This window comes from Choloepus didactylus, chromosome 2 (genome assembly GCF_015220235.1).
Source record: "Choloepus didactylus isolate mChoDid1 chromosome 2, mChoDid1.pri, whole genome shotgun sequence".
In the NCBI taxonomy this organism is placed as follows: domain Eukaryota; kingdom Metazoa; phylum Chordata; class Mammalia; order Pilosa; family Megalonychidae; genus Choloepus; species Choloepus didactylus.
In genome coordinates this window covers 204,492,531-204,507,666 of record NC_051308.1, presented here as the reverse complement: position 1 = coordinate 204,507,666, position 15,136 = coordinate 204,492,531, and the positions used below count along the sequence as shown (strand labels likewise).

The window sequence follows — 15,136 nt, the reverse complement described above, 5'->3', positions numbered from 1 at the left end:
CCGTTGTCTGTGGGGACAGGGATCTGGGTCCCTGAACCTGGTTATCCTGGGCTGTGTTTTCGGGGAGGGAGCCTTCCCATCTTAGCCTGGCTCCGACGTCCCTGGTGTCCGAAACCCCGCCTCATAGCGGAAAGATTTCCCCTGCCGCTGCCTCCGGGCCAGTGGAGGCGAGGAAGTTTTTCTCTGGTCTCCCGGCCGCAACGCGGCCCGTTCCCTAGGAAGCCCCTTGCGCCCCGAGAGAGCCTGAGATGCTTGGGTTCGGGGCTCTGGATGGTTCGGGCTCCCTCCTACCGCCGCACCCGCGGTGGGTGCCGACTCTCCGCGAGCTGGCACCGCCCTCCTGACCTGGAATGGGCGGGGCCTGGGGGCGCGTCACGGTTTCCCCGGTGACGGACGCGCTGAAGGGGTGGGGCTGGAGTCCCGGTTCCCACTGCCCAGCTCCCGGAGGCCGTGATCGGGAACCGTGGCCCCAGAAGGTCTGGCGGAAGCGAGACCAGAGAAGAGACAGCGCCGGAGACCGGGGGATCTGGATCCGGTAATCCCAGCCTCGGGGTCTGGCGGTAGAGCGAGGGTGGGGCTTGGCAGGAGTCGGCGTGGTCTGTGAGGTCAGGGAGAGGCGGGGCCCTAGCCCTGGGCGACCCGCGGTCTCCCAGTAGGCCCGCGCTCTGACCTGCTGGCCCACAGGTCTGAGGCTGGGGCCACGCGTCGGAGGGCGGCAGTGCGCGTGGGCCATGCCTGGGGATTCCCGGTCGCTGTGGGAGCTGGTGGAGGAGCACGTGCCACTCCCGGAGCGGTCCGAAGTGAAGATGATCTTGGGGGAGGCGGCGGTGGACCTGAGCCTGGAGCTGCGGGCGGAGGTGGGACTGGGAAGGTGGGCCACACCTCAGATCTGCCCTCGGCCCGGATAACTTACCTATCTCTTCTGGGTCCCGAGTCCTGCACCGGTACTCCCCAGACGTCGGATCTCACTGCCCGCCTTTGCCCTCTGCCCATTGACATTCACCTACCCCGCCCCCCACACACACACACCCCACCTCCCTCACTCCCCAGTTGCAAGGTGTCCCAGCTCTCCTTGCAGGTGATGTTGCTGCAGACACTGCTCCGAGAGGCTCGATCCTCCCAAGCCGCTGACTCCTGCCCCACCTCTGACCCCTGTTCCCTTCTGGCACCATCACCCCCCCTAAGGGACCTCATACGCCAGGAACTCCGGCAGCTGCTCCAAGCACTGCGCCATAAGGCCATCTGTGAGGGCAGGTAGGAGCCTTAGACCTCGGGCGTGGCCCCTTCCCGGACATCAGATGGAACACCTTTCCCTGTGGTTTTCTAGAAGGGGCTCCTCAGCCTGCTTCATGTGCACCCTCTGCAGGGACCAGGCCCAGGCTTGGGCCAAATATAGCCACAGGGTCCTGCGCTTTGCCTTGGGGAAGTCCAGGAGTGATTTGCCAGAGCAGGAGATATTCCGGATGAGAGCAGGTGAACAAAGGTAAAGTGGTGGTAGGAGAGGAGGGATCTACCCTGGCATGGCAGAGGGCCTCAGCCAACTGGTGGGTTCTTGTTTCCAAGAAGGGGTGCCCAGTCTGGGACTGGGCACTTTGACAGCCACCTGTGGTGTAGGAGTCAGCACTTGAGGGCTGCAGAATCCCAGAGGAGACACCTGCCCAGCCTAGGGACAGGCAGGGCTTCCTGGAGAAAGTGGCTGGTTTGATGATGATCTTGGAGCAAAAGTAGCAGTTTTCCAGGCAGAAGAGTTGTGCAGGAAGAGGGGGCACTATATACAAACATGGGTGGGGGGAAAGAAGGATGGAGGACTGGACGAGAGTGAGGGAGACTGAGGGGAGAGGGCGACAAATGCTATTTACAGCCTGTGGGACTAAATGAGGTAAATGAACAGGAGCTCCGAGCAATATTGAAGCGGATGGTGAGTGATGTCCCCATTTGGCAGGCGAGGAAGCTAAAGGTGAGAAAGGATAAGTGATTTCCCTGTGGTCACACTCAGTGAAGCGTGGCAGGTTCCAGAGCTCCTATTCTTTGCACTATATTATATTGCCTTTGTGAGAGAAGATACTACATTGTCTAGGGGAAGTAGCAATTGCGTACTGAAGGCCTGGGGTGACGCAAGACGAGGAGAGTGATGTTGACTTCATCTGCCAGCAGCAGGCACAGGGACCTCAGTGACATCAAGGACCAACTGAACGTGTCCGACATCGACCGGGTTGCTGGGCACCTGCGGTGAGGCCCAGGGGTACCTCAGTGGTGGAGATGGGGAGGATGGGAGTCACGGTGGATCTTGAAGCACTGGGACCATGAGATAGCAGAAAGCTGGAGGCGTACTTGGTGGGGAGTCCCATGGGTGTAAGGCTAAGAGGTGGACCTTGCATGCAGCTGTGGAGCCCATTGGTGAGGTTGGTACCAGGAAGTAGGCCCTAGGGTTTTTATTCTGACACAGTGGGGAGCCACAGAAGGGTTTTAAGCAAGGGAAGGGCTGTGGCCTGGAGGAGAATGGAGGCAGGAACAGTTGCAGGTTCAGCACAATTGTGCAGACGGAGGATGGAGCCTGCCGGGGTAGGGTTGTGAGGTAGCAAGGAAAGGACACACCCTGCCCAGGAAGAAGCTGGTGGGAGCCAGAAGGCTGTATGGTGGCAGTACCCAGGCAGCAGGGGGCCATGGGACTGAGAAAGGAGGGGCTGGAGGGGGCTTCTGGTGAGGCTGCAGATTGGGGCTGTGTGGAGGGCAAGGCTTCTCTGCTCAGCTGAGAAACAGCCCATGGCACTGCTTCTGGCTGTCCCACCCCCTCATATCCCAGAGGCCTCCTGGAGGAGGAGTGTCACACCTTGGAGAGGAAGATCTCCATCCTGCAGGTGAGTTGCAGCCTGGGCCTCACCCCGGAGCCTTTCTGCTGAGCATAGACACACATGCATCTCACCTGGGTGTATGAGGTTCGTGGACATGGGTGCAATGGAAAAGTTGTGTGAGTCCTGTGTCCATTTCTCATGTGTGCACACTTGTGTGTGTGTGTGACTCCTGGAAGCCCAGGATTCTGGTTGAGCCCCAAGTCCAGAGCCAGCTGTTTTAACCTGTTGGATTCCCCCCAGGTCTTTGGCCTCCTTCACTTAGCTGAGTCCATGTATGCGACCAGCCACAAGCTCGCTGAACTCGAGCTCGGCTTTTCAGTGGGGCTGGTGTTCCCCAGTGGGGGCTGCCCTCATGGTGGTTGGGATGAGGGGGCTGTGTGGGCTTGTGCCCCAAGGCTGCCCTCCTTGTGTCCTGGGCCATGCCCTAGGGATCTTGGCCTGTGTACCCACCCCTGTCTTAAGGCTGGGCACTGACCCAGCTCTGCCTGCAGCGCTGCCTGGAAGAGGAGTACACACAGGCTCCCCAGCCCTCCGAGGCAACCCCAGAGCCCACCTTGGAAGGTGAGGACCCTGAGCCGGCCCCACAACACCCAGCCACCTGCTCCCTGCACCACACTTGTGCACTCCTAGAAGAGCTGGGCACTGGTGGCTCAGATATGCCTCTCCCCTCAGAACTAAAGGAGCAAAAGAAGGTCATGGAACAGGAGCTGTGGGCACCCCTGGGGCCTTCCTGGGTCTCCCTCCGCTACAGGTGAACTGAAGCCCGTGTGGACGGCTGGGCAGGGTGGACTGAAGGATGGGCCTCTGCCCCCTCACAGCTACTCTCTCCTCTTCAGGCAGCAGCCCTTGGGCAGGCCCCTCTCCCAGGGCACACAGGCGATAGGGCCCTCCATTCCAAGCCTCAGACCCTTTCCTTGCCTCCGCGGGGCTGCTGGAGTTTGGGCTGGGCCTCTCCAGTGCCGCCCACCTGTGCCGCCTACGCAGTGCTGCCCCCAACCCCGAGGCCCGGCCGCCTCCTGCCGCTGGGGACGGCAGCTTCACTGTAACCCCAGGGAACGGCCAGCTTCCACTCCAACGTCCAGTGCGGCTCCCCAGGCCCCAACCTGAGGGGCTGCTCACGAAGCAGGCTTCTGCTTCTGCTGGAATTCACCCCACATTCTGCTGCCATGGCCCAGCCAGAATCAGATCTAGAATTGGGTGGGCCCTCACCATGACCCCAAGGCTGCCTATCTGGCCCTTGCCCGGCATCTGGGGCTGAGTGGCAGGGAGTCTTTCCCAAGCCTCCGCAAAGGCCTGGCAGGTGGAGGTCCTGTCCCAGCCCTGACCCTTGTCCCCCTGGGGGATCCAGACAAAACACAGCAGCAGCTCAGAGACAGTAATAGAAATTTCATTAAAATCTATGGACTTTAAAATCTTAGTGGTGCACAAATGGGCAGGAATGGGTGGCGCACCGTTATTGCTACAGAGGATTAGAGGTGGCTTGGCCGGGTCTGTCACTGCACAGAGAACAGACAGACGGACACTGCAGGGATTGGGGGAAGGAGCTCTGGCTCCAGAGAGGGACTGGGGGACACGTGGCTGGGGCTGTTCGGCATGTGAACAAGGGCAGTACAGTGCGGGGAGACTGAGCCTTTAGCCTGGTGAAGGGAGAGCAAGGGGTGTCACGTAGTGTCTCCTTCTCCAGGGCTCTGGGCTCAAGCCTCCTGCTAGGCAGCCCCCCACCCTGGCCCCCCAGAAACAAGTGCTTTGGGCAGGCTGCTAGGTCATGAGCCTTTGCTGGCTGGGCCTGACAGCCAGGGCTGGAATGAGGGGCAGAGACCCTAGAGGTGGCAGGTGAGGTGCAGGTAGGCCTGGAAGACAGACTGGGCCCAAGGCTGGGGGGAAGGGAATGGCAACCACAGATAATACAGATTTTACAAAAATAATTACACAGACAAACAGGGCCAGGTGGCACAGCCTGACAAGTAACACTGTGCAGGCCCCCCGCCCCTCACTCCACCCCCAGGTAGGAAGATGCAGATATGCCTGGGCTGAGGCTGAGGTCTGCACTGAGGGCAAAAACACTGGTCTGGAGGCTGGAGGCCCAAGGAGGGGTCAGACGGAGGGCCCACTCAGTCCCTCAGCTCTGGACAGAGTACAGGGACAACAGAGGCCAAGGAACGCCTGGCAGAAGGCCTCCAGGGACTTGGCTCTAGACCCCTCCAAAGTGCTTTGGGCCCCTCCTCCGCCTGCTACCATCTTGGCATTCGAAGGACCTGTAAACACTGGGGACACAAGCACGAATGACCACACTAGCAGTGGTGGCCAAAGTGACAGCAGCCGCCCTGGCCAGGCCATGGCAGGGGCACGTGGGCGACACCTGTCCACTGCCCCTCCCCCCAGTCTCTGTGGTGGGAGCATGGGGTGGGGGTGGGGCCACTCCCCCCACCGTAGCTGTGCTCATATCCGGGAGTCCTGGAGACGGCCAGAGCCGTTACTGCCCACCATGGGGATCTGGGCCTTGTCTGGGTGCAGGGGCTGGACCTCGAACCCGTCTTCGGGGGAGGGGGCTATGGTGGGGGTGTAGCGCCCAGTCCGGTGCTCCAGGAGGGCGGGGCCCCAGTCTCTGCTTGGCTTGGTGGCATTTTTCAAACGCTGCATGAGAGGTAGGGATGGGGTGGGGGTGAGTCAGAAGGGACCCCTTAACCCCCATCCTCCGCCTCCCCCAATTTCACCTGGCGACCCAGCCTGCCCCTACTCCTCACCTGGAAGAGGGTGTCCCCATCTGTGCGGCAGAGCTGGAACAGGGCGTAGAATGGGATGCAAAGGACAGAGGACAGAGCCATGAGGAAGCCGATAGCCACGGCCCAGCCTGGATACTGGTAGTGGTTGTAGGTGATGGGTTGGTACTGGATCACTGTGAAGATGAGGATGAACTGCAGGGGGGAAGGTATGGGAGTGGGGTGAGGCCTGCCCAGAGCCCCACCCAGGCCGCAGGCCACCCCTCCTGTCAGCCGGCCACCTGACCTTTCCGGATTCATAAACTGGAAATTGGCATTTTGGACACTTGGGTGGGGACACCTGTCAACACCTGGACACCATGGAGTGGATGAAGAAGGTGTGATCAGGAGTCCAGGGCATGGGGGCAGGTAGGTACCGTGGAAGGGGAGAGGCCTGACTTTGCCCAGTCAAAAAATGGCCAGGGAACAATCAAGCTGCTGCTGCCTTTAGAAGTCAGTCAGATCTGCTCAAAGACCTGCAATGGCTCCCTATTGCCTAGTGAAGTAAGGCCAAATCCCTGGCCTTTGAGACTTTCACCTCACAACATGACTGACATCAGCTTATTTTTCTGGCCACATTACCAATATCTCGATTTTACACCCCACATTTATTCTGGAGAATCCTCTTCTGCACCTCCTCTGTCAAACCCTGTGCCAATGCCATCTCCTTCAAGATCCTCTCTGGTTTTCTCCATTTCTCTTCTTTGAAGGGTCTCTCAATAGCATTTTCCATCTGCTTCTCTTTGAGTTACTTTGTGGAATGTTCCCTGTTTCCCACAGACCTGGGGGTTCTGGGATTGGATCGGCTCTGGGTCTGCAGTGTGGGGAACAGTGCCTGGCACAGCCTCATTTGTTGATTTGAACCGACTTGTGAGAGATGGGGTGGGGTGGGGGAGGGTATAGAACAAGGCCCTGCCTGCCTATGACTGTGGAGACAGTGACAGACAGACAGACAGCTTGGGGTGCTTACAGAGGCTAGAAATGGTGCATCAGGTTGGGGCTGCACGACAGAGCCACTTTGGGAAGAGGAGACTGAGATGGGAAATAAAGACGGTGGCCACAGCAACAGGAAAAACTGAAGGAAGCAAGAGGATGGGCAGGTGGTACACGGGTCCCCAGTGGGTGGGGTCCAGGCACCCAGAGGGTCTGGGTGTGTGCATGCCACGGCTCATCAGCAGGGCTCAGCAGCCTCCTCTTGAGCCTTCTTCACTTGCGATTTGGAGTTCAGGCCTCTCCTGCCTCCCCAGGGATCACACTCTAGCGGGCAAAACCTCCCTCCAACTTGGGACGCACAATATCTGAATGGAACTGGATCCTGTTTAAGTGTGGACAAACCCTTTTCCCCTTAGTTGAGCTGAAAAAAGGATGGAGTTTGTCAAAAAGAGCTTTTCAGAGAAGTAAAGTAAAGCCCTTAAAGAAAATAGGACAGCCCAGAAACAGACGTGTCTGCAAAGCCTGGGGCCCTCCAGCCTGGCTTCCTGGGCACGCAGACCCCAGACCCAGACCAAGGCTGCCCTGCAGACCCTTCTTGTCCCCTTCTTGCCTGCCTCCTGACCTGCCGAGGCAGGTACCCCCGGGTCTGTCCCCAAGGCTGCAGGCCTCTGAATGCCAGGAGCACCCTCCCTCCTAGCTGTGGAGACTGAGATTCCCCTCAGGGCAGGGCAGGGCCTGCGCCTGGGCCATGTCCCCCCACAGGGCACGGCACTTGGCAGCGGGCAGCGGTGCCTGCCATCATTGGCCTCCCATCACTTAGAGGAGACTTCCACTCCTCTTGTTTCAAACCTGGGCCAGTGGCCAGAGCTGGAGCCTGTGCCAGGCTCAGGGAATATCCCACACTCCACGTGAGGGAGGCCTCAGCCCTTCAGGGGCCTTCATTCAGAAACATGAGCCAAAGTGGAAATCCAGTGCAGAGCTCCCTGCAGCTCAGAGGATTTGGGCATGGCTGGAACATGCCTCCAGACAGCACCCTTGTCACTGGATGACCCCTCCGACTGTCACTCAGAGGTGACCCTGCTTCGTCTCTGTAGCATGATCATTAGACTATCAAACCTGCTCCCCCCAGAACACAAAGGAGCAAAACCAGATTGTTTTTAGCCAGGGACCACTTCTTCTACCTGTAGAATTGTTTCTACCACAGCACTGGCACAACGGACAGCCTCCAAATTGGGCTGCTCTGCTTCAATAGCTGTGTGACCTTGGGTCAATGACTTAACATCTCTGTGCCTCAGTTTCCTCATCTGTAAAATGAGGATAACAGTTATTTATATCTTGGAGAGTTGTATTAAATGAGTTAATACATGAATAGGGTGCAGAAAGTCACTGGCCCATAGTGAGTGCTCAATAAATCTTAGCTGTTGCCATCTGAATGGATTTCCTTTCATGGGCAGGAATTCCCTCCACCAATTCAGCTCCCTGATGGGAGTTTCCCAGCTGCTGAATATTCATGGAAACTGGGAACTCCCCTCCCAAGTGAACCCACTGCACCGCCTGGAAGGCTTTTGTAGGTGCCCGTGACCCCGAGCTGACGTCTGACTCCTACGATCTGACTCCACAGGTCCCGGGGCTGCTTCATACCACACAGCCACAGCACCTGTTCTCTGGGGGATCTGAGGAGCCCGGTGAGGCAGACAGAGGCTGACACCACTGTCAATAATGATGCCTGAGGCCCCTCTGGGGCTGCGAGGCAGGAAGGCAAGGCAGGGAGGGCTGACTCACTCCACTGAGGCCAGCCCACTCTTCCCCCTTCCAGGACTGGCCCCGGCTTCAGTCAGATACAGGCCTCTCCATTCCCCTCCTAACCCGAGGCCAGGCCCAGGTGGTTTTGAGCCTCCAGACACTCATCCAGCACCACCAAACCTCCCTCAGGCCCCCAGCAGCCAGAGCCGTCTGTCTGGAACCCCCTGGGGGAGCTCCGGACAGATGGGCAGGCTCCAGCCTCCCTCCACTGGTTCCCAAGAGAAGGACACTTGGCGAAGAGGAAGCTGGGGAAGGGAGGGGCCTGCCGAGGGACTTACGAAGATGATAGCTGGAGAGACAAAGCGCCAGCAGATCTGGAAGAAGAGGGGTGGTGGGAACCCCAGCATCATCTGGATGTCCTGGAAATAATTCCGATGTCCTGGAGAGAGAGGAGGTCAGTGGGGCCTGGCACGACAGGGCGGGCAGGCCAGGAGCCAGGGTGTGGGGTGGGGGAGCTCACCCAGGCTCAGGTACTTACCGTAGATGTACATGATGGACATGCACATGATGCAGGAGATGATGACCAGGGAGAAGCTAGCCGCATAGTTGTCCATCAGCAGCAGCCAGTAAATGCCTGCCTGTGGGCCAGCAGGCTGCTGAGCTGGGGAGGTGCCCAAGGCCCAGGCGCCCCCACCTGTCATCCCTTGACACCCTGGCAACGCCGGCCCAGCCTTTCCCTTGGTTCTTACCTGGCTGGTGAGGGGGATGCCCAGCAGGAAGCCAGCCACTGCCACACCCAAGGTCACGTAGGTCTTCTTCTGCAGGATCCACTCATTCCCCACCTCATCCACGATGGCCGTGACCAGTGTCTCTAGGAGGCAGAACTGCAGGACACGGGGGTCACAGCAGGAGGGCCCGACCTCGGTCCATGCCCACTCCGTCCTGGGCCGCCGCCCCCCAGCCTGCCTCTCGTACCTGTGTGCCCAGCCCCAGCAAGATGAGCATGAAGAAGAAGAGCAGGGACCAGAGCGGGGAGATGGGCAGCAGCGTGAGGGCCTCGGGGTAAGCCACGAAGGCCAGGCCGGGGCCGTGGTCAGCCACACGGGACACGTCCACGCCCAGGTGGTTGGCCATGAAGCCAAGGATGGAGAAGATGACGAAGCCGGCGTAGACGCTGGTGGCACAGTTGGTGATGCTGATGATGACGCTGTCCCTGGCAAGGAGGAGAACAGACGCATGTGAGGAGACCCAGCTTGCTTCCCTCTCCCCATTTCGGGCCAAGGGGAAACTTGGAGACAGGGAAAGTTCCAGGAGCAAAGGTATCCCTCAGCTCATTTTGTGGTCTGCTCTGGGCCTTTTAAAAAGGAGCCTGAGGCTCTGACTCCTCACAGCATACCCCCACCCCCACCCCGGGGCGCCATCATTTTTCCCCTTCCCTCTTCTTTCTCCTGCCACAGCTTCTCTCTCCATTCTCCAAGGGCTCGATTCAGACCTCAAGGTTCCCAAGGCCCGAGTGGGAAGGGGAGGGCCCTGGTGGGCCAGGAGGCTGCACTGGAGCCCTCTGGGTCTTGGGGGGCTGGGGTCGGGCTGCGGAGAGGGCAGGGCCGGCAGGAGGAGCCTCACCGGTAGCAGTTGTTGTGGAACTTGTTGTAGGATGCCATGGTGATGAGCCCCCCCCAGGCACAGCCCAGTGAGTAGAAGATCTGGGAGGCAGCGTCTCCCCACACCTGCAGGGAGGGCCAGTGGGTGAGGAGCTGGGCTCCCAGGCAGGCACAGCCCCGGCCTTTTCCCCGGCCCCTTTCAGGCCCCCCTCCACACCCCACCTTGGCCTCCAGGATCTTGTCCCACTGTGGGGTCAGGTAGTACATGATGCCCGTGAAGGCTCCTTCCAGGGTCACGCCACGGACAAACAGGATGGTCAGCACCACATAGGGGAAGGTGGCCGTGAAGTACACCACCTGGATGCAGATGGGCTCTGCTGGGCTCTGGCTCACGCTTCCTCAGGGCCCCTCCCCGCCCCGGGCGCCATCTCCCTGCCCCCCGACCCCGACCAGACCACCACTGGCCGTCCTGCCTCTCTTCCCCTCCCATGTCCCTTGATCCTCCATCCCCACCACAGCCCGACAGGGCAGGCTGGATCTTTCCGGGCGGGCGCTGAGCCTGTCGGGGATGGGGTACTTGCTTTCCCTGAAGACTTGACCCCGCGGATCAGGCAGAGGAAGACGACCACCCAAGAGACGCCGAGGCAGCCGAGGAGAGGCAGTCGCACCTCCCCAAAGTTCCCGATGTCGTCTGACAGCTTCAGCACGTACAGCCTGGGGAGGGGGAGACCCTGTCGTGGAGGGCCAGCCCAGGGACACATTCCAAGGCCCAGGGCCCAGCCTATCAGAACCTCCTTATTCTTGTGAGGTCCCAGCAGCCAGCTGGTGGGAGATGGGAGCCACTGCAAGGCCGAGTCCCAGCCGGTGGAGCCACCTCTGCCTGCCGCGGCCTCTGGGGCCTGACACAAGTTGACTGCTCTGCAGCCTCCCCCAGGATCTTCAAAGGCTCCCAGAGACCATGCCTGGGTCCTGGACAGCCTCCTCGGCCCCTGGGGCCTGGAGGTCTCCCTGACACTGCTCAGGGCCAGCCCCTAGTTCCTTGCTTGTGCATTTCTCCCTGCAGGAATGCCCTCTCTTCCAGCCATCCTATCAGGTGCCATCTCTTCCAGGAAGCCCTCAGTGAGCACTTTGCCCAATCTAGTGTCCTCTTCACCAAGGGAGGCAGCCGAGTGCTGTGTCCAGACTAGAGGCTCTGGAGCCTGCAGGCCTAGGCTTGATCCTGGTCCCTCCCCTACGTGTGGCTCTGATGGCGTGCTCTGCCATGCCAGCTGTGCTCTTTCATTCAACCTGGCACGGATTAAGCACCTACTCTGCCAGATCCTGTGCTGGGCATACAGACCTGCATGCGGTGGTGTCCTGGCCTTCAGGGGAGAGGGCCGAGGAAGCTGTGGGCAATGCAAGGAGGGCTATCTCAATTCCTGAAGGGGGAAGCTTGAGCTAAGGTCTGGGGCACAGGGAGGAGGCGGGTGAAGAGGAGGGGAAGGGCATGCCAGCTGAAGGAGCAGCACGCAGCAGGGTGGGGAGTCGTGAAACAGCACGACCCAGCCTGGGCATGTCAGGGTTTCGGTAAGGTTGGAATGGAGGGTGAGGGAAGTGGGAAGAGAGAAGGCTGAGACTGGAGGCATAGGAAGGGACCGGCTCATAGGAAACCATGAAGCCAAGGCTGACAAGTCTGAATTTTATCCTGACTGCAATGGGAAGCCTCTGGATGGTTTTAAGTCTGGGAATGACAAGATCAGATATATGTTTTTATAAGAGCACTCTAACGGTCTTTCCTTGGCTTCAAACCCTGCAGTGGCCCCCCATCTCTTGCCATGGAAGAGCCAAGCCCTCACACTGGGATACAAGACCCCAAGTGATCCACCCCCCCACTCCCCCCCTGCCCTGGCACCTCTCTGATACCCTCTTCTGCCACTCTCCCCCTCGCTCACGGCTCCAGCCGCCCTGGCCTCTTTGTTGTTCTTTAAATGCTCCAGGTACGTTCCCACCTCAGGGCCTTTGCACGTTTCCCTCTGTCTGGAATGCTCTCTCCCCAAGTATCGGCATGCAGGGCTGACTTTGCGGGCAGGCAAACTGAGCGTCACGCAGGGCCCTGGCTTAGACGGGTCCTGCGCCTGGTTTAATGCTCTGGCCGCTGCTGTCCGGAAATTCTTAATACATTTTGAAAAGGGGATCCTGCATTTTCATTTTGCATGGGCCCCACAAATTACGGAGCTGGTCCTATCGACATGGCTCCCTCCTTACTCACTTCCTTCAGTACTTAAGTGAGTGTCCTCAGAGTGACCTTCTCTGGCTACAAGATTTAAAATTACAGTGCCCCCCACCCCAGGGCCCAGCCCCCAACTCCTTACTCCTCTGCTGTTTTCCCCCACAGCACATATGTCCTTCTATCTTACTGTGTATTTCATCTATTTGGTTTTTTTCTTTTTTTTTTCCTTTTTTTTTTTTTTTTTCTTTTCTCACCTATTTGTTTTGCTTGTCATGTGTCCTCTCTGAGGGCTGGGTTTTTTGTATGTTTTGTCCACTGCCATATCCCCCAGTTCCTAGCACAGTACCTGGCATGGAGCAGATGCTCAATAAATATCTGTTGAATGAATTAATTGTGGTCAATAGGTCGGTAGGTGAAAGGGGAGTGGGGAGAACCTGGAGGGAGACCAATTTGGTTGTTGCTGTTGTCCAGGCTAGAAATCATGAGCAAGAGACAATCTGCTGAGCCTCAGTTTCCTCATCGGTAAAATGGGGATAGTAACAACAGCCTGAGGATAATTTGTAGATAAAATTAAGTAAATACAGGTTCCCTTCTTTCTCCTCTTACAGTCAGTACCTCAACAGAGCTCCCAATTCATAGGCTGTCCTCTATCATTTTAGCTGTTTTTCATTGTTTTTTTTTTTTATTTTTTTCAAATCAGCTCTCAAACCTCATGGCAGCATTTTTTTTTAACCAGGAGGGTGTGGTGTGATGGAAACCAAGATCAGCTGTGTGTGTGCTGCCCAGAGGTGACATGAGATAAGGACTGAGAATTGGCACTGGGTTCAGCAATTGTGAAGCCATCGGTGACCTAAGAAAGTGTCCTTTTGGTAGAGTGGAAGAGATGGAAGCTAAATTTGAAAGGGTTGAAGAAAGAGTGACAGATGACAAAATGGAGATAAACAGAAAATTTTGTGTGTGTGGCAAAATTTGGCTGCAATGAAGAACAGGGTGATGGCTAGAAGGCACTGTGGGGTGAGGGAGAGCATGTGTGCAGTTAATTTGATGTCAGAGAGTCTCGAGTACATTCAAAAGGCAAAAGAAACCTCCAGAAAGAAAGTGAAAGGTGAAGCAATCCAGAGATGTCCTGAGAGTATGCAAGAGGATGAGAATCAAAGCCCAGTTATGTGCATCAGTCTTAAAGAGTTGGCGGGGTGGCTGCTAGTTGTAATAAGCAGGGAAAGGCTAGGATGGATATGACCACAGGTGGGTTTATATGTCACAGCAACTTTTTAATACCCTGTGATGGATGTTGCTCGGGCCCTCCCCGGATGATGTTGCCATTCCTGGGATTTGGTGCTTGCTTGGGCAGCCTGCCTGATGTTGGACTTGCAGCAGCACGTCGGGCTGCCTTCCAGGCTGCACTGCACACTGGGGTCTGCAGAGGGCGCTGTCCGAACCTCTCTCTTCCTACCCAACTCCTGCCACAGCATTGGCTCATTCAACAGTCATGGAGCCAAGACCTGGGCTGGACCCTCTCTAGCTCTTAGTCAATAGAGGAATTGATAGACAAAGGGATGGGGGAAGTTTAGGAACTGTGGGACCACGGAGATGAGTTCCAATCTTTTTTCCTTCATGGCACACATAGAAAAAAATACTTGTTGGCCCATTGGGGTAAACAGGCAAGGCCACTCACAGCCAAAGTGACTGGGCTGCTCAGGCCCTGCCCAACTGGGGACACTTATTTGGGGGCACATCCTTCTGCTGCTGTCACCCAGAGTTGCTTTACCACAAGCACCAGCTTGTCTAGTTATACATGCTATACTGATAGTATTTTATATATTTTTTTATTGCAGGATTTCAGAATTACAATACTAAGGACTAAATAGGCTGATAGACTAGTCTAGGAACCAAATCATAAACTCTACTTTTATCTTTATGGGATCACATTTAGTTTTTTGGTTTTGATTTTGGTTTTGGTTTTGGTTGGGTGTTTGGACCATGTGTTTTTCAGATCAAGCAATTAATCTAAGAAATTTTGGAACCCAACATATTTACAAGTCGGCTCCTGACGCATGACATCTCTGGAATTATTCTGCATTATTTTTTATCTCTCCATATGCATATGTCTTATTTCCCCAGATGGTAAGTGCCTTTGAGAACAGGACCCCCTAATCTATTTCCTGGCATGTGCTCCTCTCAGGGTACTTTCTGAGTACCTGTTGCTGTTCTTACTGATTTAGGTTGCATGGTCTCATTATAACCTTATAACAACCCAGTGAGGTTGGTATCATAACCAACAAGATGATACAACTGAGATGTGGAGAGATTTGGTGACCTCTCAAGGCCACAAAGCTGCTAATGCAGAGCTGGGGTTTGAGTAAGGTCTGTATGACTTCAGAGCTGCCCCCCGTGAAGACCTGGGCACCACAGGGGCTGTGGAGGTGAGAACAGCACGGTCCTGACTTTCAGACCCGGGAGCCGGGATCAGTCCGGCACACAGAGGACGGTGAAACAAGACTGGGATGGGGTGGGGCGGGGGAGGAACACGGGCAAGAAGGGTGAGGAGGAGGCAGACATGGTTCAGAAAACTGCTCTTTGACCTCTCTCACTTTAGATGAGTTGCTTAATTTTTCTTTTGGCATGTTTTCCTCATTTGTAAAATGGGAATATTTTGTAATGCCGGCACAAGCTACCTAACAGAGTTGTTGTCTAGCTCAAATGAGAGCATACGGCCTTTCAAAGGGGCTTTGCAGAGTGTGGACCAAGAACCCCTGCAGAGGATCACTGGCTTAATTCACAGCCCGCACACCAGGTGCAGGCACAGCGGAAAGAACTCAGGCTTACAACCCGGTGGACCGGGCATGTACCATCCTGGGGCAGCCATTGCTGGCTCTCTGAGTGACAGTCTCTAAATCTGAAAAGATAATATCTACTGAGATAATATGTCTGGCACATAGGTGCCCAAGAAATGGGGGTGCGCACCCCTCCTTGCTGAAGCCAGTCTGGGCAGCGCCCTTAAGGGTCATTCCCCAGGCTCTCCAGGAGGGGGCAGCAGGA

At 56.9% G+C, this 15,136-nt stretch overlaps 2 protein-coding genes across 20 annotated transcripts in view; one reads left to right on the top strand and one right to left on the bottom strand.

Annotated features, from left to right (window-relative positions):
- Positions 1-114: 114 nt before the first annotated feature.
- Positions 115-4,375, top strand: CCDC24 (coiled-coil domain containing 24). Of its 10 annotated transcripts, XM_037827445.1 has the most exons (10): positions 393-535; positions 685-857; positions 1,079-1,254; positions 1,367-1,483; positions 2,152-2,229; positions 2,804-2,858; positions 3,344-3,413; positions 3,525-3,603; positions 3,693-3,702; positions 3,736-4,375. In XM_037827445.1, exons 2-10 carry the CDS (start codon positions 732-734, stop codon positions 4,108-4,110), a joined length of 1,086 nt encoding a protein of 361 aa, XP_037683373.1. In that variant the 5' UTR covers positions 393-535; positions 685-731; the 3' UTR covers positions 4,111-4,375. The 10 variants fall into 10 exon arrangements, 6 of the variants coding, with proteins under 6 accessions (XP_037683370.1, XP_037683369.1, XP_037683373.1 ...); XM_037827446.1 differs by having other exon boundaries at positions 2,155-2,229; positions 3,689-4,375; XM_037827443.1 differs by having other exon boundaries at positions 3,689-4,375.
- The window catches only part of SLC6A9 (solute carrier family 6 member 9), a 32,142-nt gene continuing 21,229 nt past the window's right edge, over positions 4,224-15,136 (bottom strand). For 9 of the 10 annotated variants that reach the window (XM_037827437.1, XM_037827436.1, XM_037827438.1 and 6 more), the window contains 9 exons: positions 10,470-10,602; positions 10,111-10,245; positions 9,911-10,014; positions 9,263-9,500; positions 9,037-9,171; positions 8,826-8,925; positions 8,626-8,726; positions 5,597-5,767; positions 4,224-5,486 (listed from right to left, as the gene is read on the bottom strand). In XM_037827437.1, coding sequence (XP_037683365.1) covers positions 5,292-5,486; positions 5,597-5,767; positions 8,626-8,726; positions 8,826-8,925; positions 9,037-9,171; positions 9,263-9,500; positions 9,911-10,014; positions 10,111-10,245; positions 10,470-10,602 — 1,312 coding nt within the window. In that variant the 3' untranslated portion in view covers positions 4,224-5,291. The other variant, XM_037827433.1, reaches the window with a different exon arrangement.